The 8,813-nt window shown below is 35.5% G+C and overlaps 1 protein-coding gene across 2 annotated transcripts; it reads left to right on the forward strand.

Annotated features, from left to right (window-relative positions):
• Positions 1-722: 722 nt before the first annotated feature.
• Positions 723-3,714, forward strand: LOC121225111 (uncharacterized). Of its 2 annotated transcripts, none has more exons than XR_005922968.1 (2): positions 723-3,210; positions 3,390-3,714. XR_005922968.1 is itself a non-coding variant. In XM_041109055.1 (2 exons), exons 1-2 carry the CDS (start codon positions 1,971-1,973, stop codon positions 3,542-3,544), a joined length of 384 nt encoding a protein of 127 aa, XP_040964989.1. In that variant the 5' UTR covers positions 723-1,970; the 3' UTR covers positions 3,545-3,714. The 2 variants fall into 2 exon arrangements, 1 of the variants encoding a protein (XP_040964989.1); XM_041109055.1 differs by having other exon boundaries at positions 723-2,199.
• The last annotated feature ends 5,099 nt before the right edge of the window (positions 3,715-8,813 follow it).

The raw sequence follows: 8,813 nt of genomic DNA on the forward strand, positions 1-8,813 counted from the left end.
TTCCTTTGAAAATTTTGCTATTTTCTTTTGGAAAATTGATATAAAGTAGTAACTGTTAACTGAAACTATAAGAAATGTTGAAGTTTCTTAAAAGTTATCAGCAACATCAACAGTACTTCATTGATTATGAGCTGCCAATTCTTTGGTACAATAAAGCAAGATATCAAATTCCTTCAAGCTTTAGCATGCCTTGAAAAAGAAAAGGAAAAAGAATAGAACTTTTAACTTTTTGCAGTTGTTTAATTGCCTTTCATTGATGCAGGATAACAAGCAGTGGACACTTCACCTATTGTTCTTCATGGTTCTTCGTTAGAAGCATAGACTACGATATTTTCAAGCTGATTAGCCTAGAAAAAGAGACCAACAAAGCTAGCTAACAATGACATGGCATTTCTTTGGGACTCTTGGTAATGTAACCTAGGCTTTCGTTACCTCCTATCGCAGTCTGTTATATTCACTAACAAACACTGTCAAATTCTGTAGAATCTGAGCATTCATCAGAAAATACTCAACCAATTGCAGCTCTTCTTTTTTTCCATAGAACGTGCCTTGCGCTGAGACAACAACCACGAGGGTGGTCTCTTTGGTAGGAAAAGTGTGTCAACTAGCCATGAAAATTCCAAACCAAAAGAATCACCAACATGATATAAAAATTAAATATCTTAAGCATATACAAAAGTAGTCTTACATTTTGGCCTAGGTAGCTTGAAGCAATTAAAATATATAGTCACATTGTATACATACCAGTTCAATGACAAGGGTTCAAGACAGGGAGAAATGTATAGTAATGCTTTCCCAGTTATATGAGTAAATTAGGGAACTTGGGAACTCTATGAAGTCCATAAGCCTTCAAAAATGGAAACAAGTCTAATTAGTTGTATAGAATCTAGTTTGTTTCATGTATTGGATCAATGCAATAATAATGCATATCCTGTAAAAATTTGTAACAAAATGAAGTGACCGAGTGTTACTAATCCCTCTCAGAAGATCTGGTGTAGTAGTTTGATAAAAGAAGGCTACAGTAAATAATCCAACATCAATACGAGCTTCAATAAGGGAATGGAGGTTTAGTATTGAGTAGTGTGTTACAACGAAATTAGAATGCTTGAAATAGACAAGATTCAGTGCGTTAATCATAAGCTCTTTACAATCAGTAAAGCTTGTTAAAATGAGTCTCTTGAGTGTAGGACTACAAGCCATGAATTTTCCAGGAATTTTCTGGCTACAATGGCTTAAAAGTAATTCCTCAAGCATGTGGCACCCAAAAAAGAGCCTTTGAACTGATTCATTGTCTGAAAATACAATATGCCTAAGATGGAGGAACTTGAGATTGGGCAGACAAACTGTATGAGGAACACTGACACCAAAAGAGTGTCTGAATTCCAACTTCAGTCTCACCAATGTCATGCAACAAAAAAAGGAAATAACACTACGAAGCGCATAGAAGCAAACACAATGTCTATATATGCATAATTGAACCCGCCAACTTTGTAAGGATTTGGTTTTTTTTTTTTTGAGTTTAAGACTGAATTGATCTATAGTCGGCCTACTACGGGAAAAAAACACTTTGTTCACAGTATCACTCATGCCATCATAACCTAGAGGTAGATGACAAACAAAATATTGTGGCTTTTTTATGGAATCATCAATGGTGAGGGTAGCAGTCCTAGCGAAAAGATGCCTCCACCGTTTTGATAGAATGGAGGTCTTGATTGTTTCTCATAATGGAAGATATGAAATGATGTGACAAATAAGCTCATCTAATTGTTAGGAATAACTAAACATTCGGTTATTAGTTATTGTTAGTTATAAAGTTGTTATTAACTAAAGTTAGTTAGCTTCATCTTGTATTAAATACAAGTCACTAGTTTGAGTAATACAACAGAGAATTACTTCCCATTTTCCTTATTGTTGAATCTTAACATGGTATCAAAGCAAAGGTTTTCTTGGTGTAGAATTTTTTTCTTTCCATGGCCACTGAAGCCGTTCCAGAAGGTGTACCAGTAGTTGACACACCTTGTCACTCCTCCAACACTGGGGAGGATGTACATTCGCAAGGACTTGGCAGTTTCTGCATACCTGCAGTTCATTACTTCTCCAAACACGACACCATCAAACTTGCTGCGTACAATTTTCTTTTATGGAAGCATAAGTTTTTGTTGATTCTTGAGGGTTATGGTCTTGACGGGTTTATATTAGGTACAATCCCTTCTCTTCTTCCTTTCATCATTGGATTTGAAGGTCAGCAACTTGAATATCTAGCTTTTCTCGTTCATAAGAAGCAAGATAAGTTTCTAGCTTCTTGGCTGTTGTCCACTGTGACAAATGATATCTTGGTTCAGCTTACAACTGTAAAAACAAGCTTTGATATATGGACGACCATTGAGAGAAGATTTAGTGCAAAATCTACCATTAAAATCTCGAGCATGCGTCATGCTCTATACTCGCTCAAGAAAGCAAATCTTTCTATTAAAGAATATATATCTAAGGAAAAACATTTTAGTGATAATTTTACTGCTGCTGGTAGTTTTATCTTTAAGCAAGAACAAGTAAGTGTCATCTTGGTTGGTCTTTCACTCGAGTTTGAGTCTATTCGGGTGTTTGCCTCTGCTACTCTTTTATGTCTTGATTTGTTGAATGAAATGTTGATTGATTGTGAAGCACGAAAACTGGAGTTATTAACAGAAGTTCCTTGCCAAGCAAATTTGGCTTCTCGACAGTAAGATACTAACATTGGTTCGAAATAGCCTGTTGAGTCCAATTGATACTCTCAGGATCATAAGTAAGGCTACAAAGGGCAATGTCGTGGTTGGTCTCTTGGCTGGTTTTGTAGAAATGGTCGAGGTTGGTCTCGCTCTAGGCCACAGTGTCAGTTATGTGGTAACGTTGGACAAATGGTTTAGACCTGTTATCACAGGTTTGATGAGAACTTTTCTGGTGTTAGTTCCACTAACTCGATGATAGTTAACTACCATCAGTTACATGGTCAAGAATGTTCTTCGGTTCCTTTTTGTTCACCTATGTCTCATTGCTGTGGGTCATTTCCTCAAAACTCCTCCAGTCAGCTGTCTCTTCGAGCTTCTGCATCTTCTCCACCTGATTCAATTTGGTATCCTGACTCTGGGGCAACAAATCACATTACTCCTAAAGTGTATAATCTCACGACTGCCTTTCCCTACATAAGTAAAAGCCATGTCACTATGGGAAATGGTGAGTCTGTCTCTATAGCTAATGTAGGATCATCTACTTTCTTGGCTAGCTCCAGACTCCTGCTTCTTTAGAATGTTTTACATGTTCCTATAGTTTGCAAGAATCTGATTTTTGTGGGTTAGTTTGCTAAAGATAATGGTGTGTACTTTGAATTTCACCCGTTTCTGTGTTTTGTGAAGGACATTCAGACGGGATAACTTTGCTAGAGGGCCACATGCATGAGGGTTTATACAGGTTTCAGTTTTCAAAGTCTGCTTCCGCTACAGTCAGTTCTTCCTTGAAGCCTAGCTCAAGTTTGCTGAATAGTGCTCAGCTTTCCTCTTCTTCTTTATGACACAACAGACTTGGCCATCCTTGCCATGACACTTTTGTTCATGTGTTGAAATCTTGTAGAATTCCTTTCAAACAGAGTGATTTACTGTGAATTTGTACAGCTTGTCAGTTAGGCAAAGCTCATAAACTCCCTTTCCCTCTTCACATACAATGTATTCTCCCCTTTTTGAACTTGTGCTATTTGATGTAGAGAGGCCTGCTCATATACCTTCCAATGGTTTCTCTTATTACGTTTCCTTTGTCGACATGTATAACAGATATACTTGGATTTATTTTCTCAAAAACAAATCTGAGGTGGTTCAGTGCTTTTTGAATTTTCATCAGATGGTTGAAGTACAATTTGGTCATTCTATTAAAATGCTACAAACTGATGGGGGAGAATATCGTGTCTTATCAAAGGAGCTTTCTCGGCTTGGTGTGCAGCATAGGGTCACTTGTCCATACACCTCAGAGCAGAATAGGGTTGCTAAAAAAAAACATAGACAAATAATTGATATGGGATTGTCTCTTTTAGCACAGTCTGATATGCCTTTAAATTTTGGTTCTATGCCTTTACACATGCAGTCTACTTGACTAACAGACTACCTACTATTGTACTGCATCAAGTTAGTCCGTATGAAGCATTTTACAGACTTAAACCTGACTATAATCTACTACGAGTGTTTGAATGTGCTTGTTTTCCTGATTTAAAGCCATTCCAACAATATAATTTGTAATTTTAATCTCAAAAGTGTGTTTCTTTGCAGTGCTCCTAACACAAAAGGTTATAGGTACCTTGCTGAAGATGGTCGGATCTTTCTATCTCGGTATGTTCGATTTGATAAGACTCCATTTCATGATGGTTTCTGAGCACAGTCTCCAGTTGGATCTATAAGGGACATTTATCAGCAGTCTGTGCTTCCTCTGGTTGCAGCCAATGATTCTCCTAGACACACCTCTGCATAGACGGTCACAAGGTCAGGCAGGGTCTCTCTTGTGATGCCTTCCCTTGGACAGTCTCTGAGTACTCACACTCCTTTCAGTCTCCCTGCTAACTCCTCGGTAGTAGATGATGTAACTACAGTTTGTGATTAAACTGAGAGTATTACAACAACTCTTTTAAGTATGAACAGTCACCCCATGTAGACTCACTCCAAAAGTGGTATTTTTAGGTCCAAAGTTTTTGTTTCTGTTCTAGATGAGAAGGAGCCAATAACTATAACTGAAGATTTTCAAAGTACTGCTTGGAGAACAGCTGCACAAGCTGAATACAATGCTTTGCTTGCCAATCCTACTTGGGACCTTGTGCCTTTACCTGAAGGTCGTCGTGCTGTTGGCTACAAGTGGATCTTCAGGATCAAGAGACATGCTGACGGTTCAATTGCTCGATACAAGGGTAGGCTGGTAGTTAAGGGTTACCTGTAGAAAGTTGGTATTGACTTCAAGGAAACTTTTAGTCCTATGGTTAAGCTAACTACAATTAGAGTGGTCCTCACGTTGGCAGAATCTTTGAACTAGCCACTTAGACAAGTTGACATTAATAACGCATTTTTGAATGGGGATTTGAGTGAGGAAATTTACATGGTGCAGCCACCAAGGTTTGAAAAATAAGGGCCAAATGGTGAGCACCTAGTCTGTAAACTGAAGAAGGCGTTACATGGTCTTAAACAAGCACCTCGGGCTTGGTTTCATAAGTTGAAAGAATTTCTGATAACCGCAAAGTTTGAGGTCTCAAAAGCTAATGGTTCTCTCTTCATTCTTCGGTCAGGTTCTCAATTGCTTTATGTTTTAGTTTATGTCGATGACATTATCGTCACTGGGAATAACTCTCAGGTTATAGACCAGTTTGTTACTCAGTTCAATGATCAGTTTTCTTTAAAAGACCTGGGGAGGTTGAGCTATTTTCTTGGCATCGAGGTTAACTATACTTCAAAAGGTATGTTCCTAACTCAGAAAAATTATATTCTTGATCTACTTAAAAGAGCCTCTATGGATAGATCGAATGGCTTGCCAACACCAACAGGTATTCCTGTTGAGGATGAGCATCACTATAGAAGTATTGTTGGCACCTTGCAGTACGTGGTAATCACTAGACCAGACATTGCTTACTCCGTAAACAAGGTTTGTCAATTCATGCATAAACCTTTGGACTTGCATTTCAAAGCTGTGAAAAAGGATATTGAAGTATCTACAAGGAACATTGGACTATGGGTTGTGATTCACCCGAGCCTCAAAATTTTTGCTTGAAGGATATTTTGATGCTAGTTGAGGGTTAGATGTTGATGATCGCAAGTCAACCTCGGGGTTTTATATGTTTTTTGGAGGGAATCCAATTTCCTGGAGCTCAAAGAAAGAACAAGTAGTCTCCAGGTCTACAGTAAAAGTAGAATACAAGAGTGTTGCTTATGTTACTGCAGAAATGGTGTGGATTCGATCTTTATTGACTGAGTTATGTGTTTCAGTTCCGAATAAGGCTTTGATATGGTGTGACAGCTCAGCTGCGGTTGCAGTAGCAGGGAATCTTGTTATGCACTCGAAGTTCAAGCATGTTGAGTTGGACCTGTTCTTTGTCAGAGAAAAGGTTGCAGATGGGGTGTTCCAAGTAGGACATGTACCTAGTTTAGACCAAATCATGAATATATTGACAAAACCATTGTCAGTAGCAGCGTTTACCAAGTTTCGGGATCAGCTTTGAGTTGTTGCCATGAATCAGAAGGTTTCTGACGGAAAAGAAAGTTGACAAGTACGGGGCATGTTAGGAATAACTACACGTTCGGTTATTAGTTATTGTTAGTTATAAAGTTGTTATTAACTGCAATTAGTTAGCTTTATCTTGTATTAAATACAGGTCATTAGTTTGAGTAATACAATAGAGAATTACTTCCCATTTTCCTTATTGTTGAATCTTAACACTGATTGTTTCCATTCTTATCGCTGCCTTTATGAGCCATTAAGGCCTAATATTTTCAACCAACCTTCTATATCTTACCTGAATATTTTCTTTTTAGGGTTTTGAAATACAAGAGTCAATCCAACTAAATGGACGCCAAAGATAAGTACTTGCATATCACGCTTAAGTTGAGACTCCATTTTAGAATAAAGTTGCGACATATTTTCCAAATAAATTATTTAAATTATTTTATAATTTTATATAAATTTAATTTTATGATTTATATTATAAATAAATTTATTATTTTATTTATATATTTTATAATTCAATATTTTTTGATAAAAATTATATTAAATTATTATATGTGTATGATATGATATATACAACTTCCTAGATTAAACATAGATAAAAAAGCGTTTATGAAATCCATTAATTTTTTTATTTATGAAATCTATATATAATAATTTTTTTAAATATTAAAAAAAAGCTTTTTTTATTTTGTATTTTAATCATATAAATAATTCCTATTATAATAAAATTCAATTAAAAAAAATCCTTAACATAAAAGATAGAGAGATTAAATTTCAAATGTATGAAAAATATAGAGGCTTTGAGCATATTTTAACCTTATTTTAAATACATATACTATTATAAAACTGGAAGTTTTTAAATTATATTTATATTATTTTTAAATTTTAAACAGTTTTGTATTAGATTAAAATTTTATTATGTTGCAAATAATTTTTACCGCTTAGTTTGGATGGACGGTGTGTTTAGCTCTGGTAAGGTTAAAAACAGCGGTGGGGTGAGATAAGTTACTGTAACGGTGGAATTGAATACTGTAGCGGTGAGATTAGAAACAATGGTGGAGTGTGTGTTTGACTTCAAACGCAGCTGTAGCGGTGAGGTGAGAATAAGAAATGACTATTAAGGACATCATATTAGAATTGATATATAATAGAAGTTTTTTAAATTATTTTACATTTTTTAAATTATTAAAATATGTGATTTATAAATTCATTAGATAAAATGTATCTTCTAATATTTTAATAAATTATATAATTAATTTAAATTATTTATTAGATAAAATGATAATTATTTTTAATTTTTTATAATTAAATATTTTTTATAACAATGATAAATATTATTTTCACAAATATTAACATTAATAATTTTTCTATTAAGCACATTTCTCTTTAAATTTTCTATTAATATACATATTAATATACATATATGATTTATTTTTACATATATTAAGCACATTTCTCTTTAAATTTTCACACTTCCAAACACCTTCTTTCTCTCTTTCTTTCTGCTCTATCTGTTGTTTCTCTGTTAGTTTTTATTTTTTTGGGTGTTTGTTAAAATCTGTATACCATTTTACCTTAGAAATTAGAGAGGGAAAGTGATATTGTATCAATGGCTAAGTTAAAGGACTACGTGATGGGAGAGGAGGAAGCCAATAAAATGGAAGCCTCTGAACCTAAGGAGGATATGCAAAAGCAGCAACAGCCATAGCAGAAGTTGCAGCAGTAGAAACACCACCATCAGTTACAGAGAAAAGTCCAAACTGCAGAAACCCAGATCATTAGAATCATAACAAATAAAGCTTGAAAAAGGAGATGAATGACTTACCTGGAGCTTTGTGAAGTGAACTGGTTGCAGAAATTGAAGAAAGAGAAACACGGTAGGAGGAGGAAAGATATGGAGAGTTAAAGTAAGGGTATGTTTGGAGAGTTAAAGTACCAACAACTCACCGCACCTCCATTGCTGCTGAAATCACCAACTGATTTGCAGCTGAGCAATGTGGTGGAGATGTAATCTCATTACACTAACTTGCTGAACCAAACAGCATAGCAGTGAGATTGGTACCATTTTTTCCCCTAACTGCACCTCACTGGCTGTAAAAGCCAAACCAAAGGATACCTTAGTCTGCTAAATTAGCACGCCTCTATCTACACTCTCTTGCACTTTTTAGGGTTTTCTCTTGTTTTTAGGTTTTTATCTTGTTTTTGCTTTCTGTCTATTGATGTGACAGCAACTTGATATTCAGATCTCTTTAGTCCAGCAATTGAAGGAACGAGTTAGTATGGAGACAAAATTTACGGGACTATCTCTAGAGGAGGAGGTAGATGAAATTCTACAAGTACAAACTGAAGCGAACACGAATAGAGAAACGGAAGTTTTGCAATTGGTGGGATGCTTTTTAACAGCAAGAATTGTTCATTTTCCAGCAATGAAAAGTACAATGGCAAATTTGTGGCACCCTGTAAGAGGAGTTCAGATTAGAGATTTGGGGGAAAAAAGGTATTTATTTTAATTTTTTCATATAATGGATCTTGAAAGGGTTATCAAAGGTTCACCTTGGACTTTTAACAATCATTTATTGGTTCTTCATAAG

This window comes from Gossypium hirsutum, chromosome D13 (assembly GCF_007990345.1).
Source record: "Gossypium hirsutum isolate 1008001.06 chromosome D13, Gossypium_hirsutum_v2.1, whole genome shotgun sequence".
Lineage (NCBI taxonomy): Eukaryota > Viridiplantae > Streptophyta > Magnoliopsida > Malvales > Malvaceae > Gossypium > Gossypium hirsutum.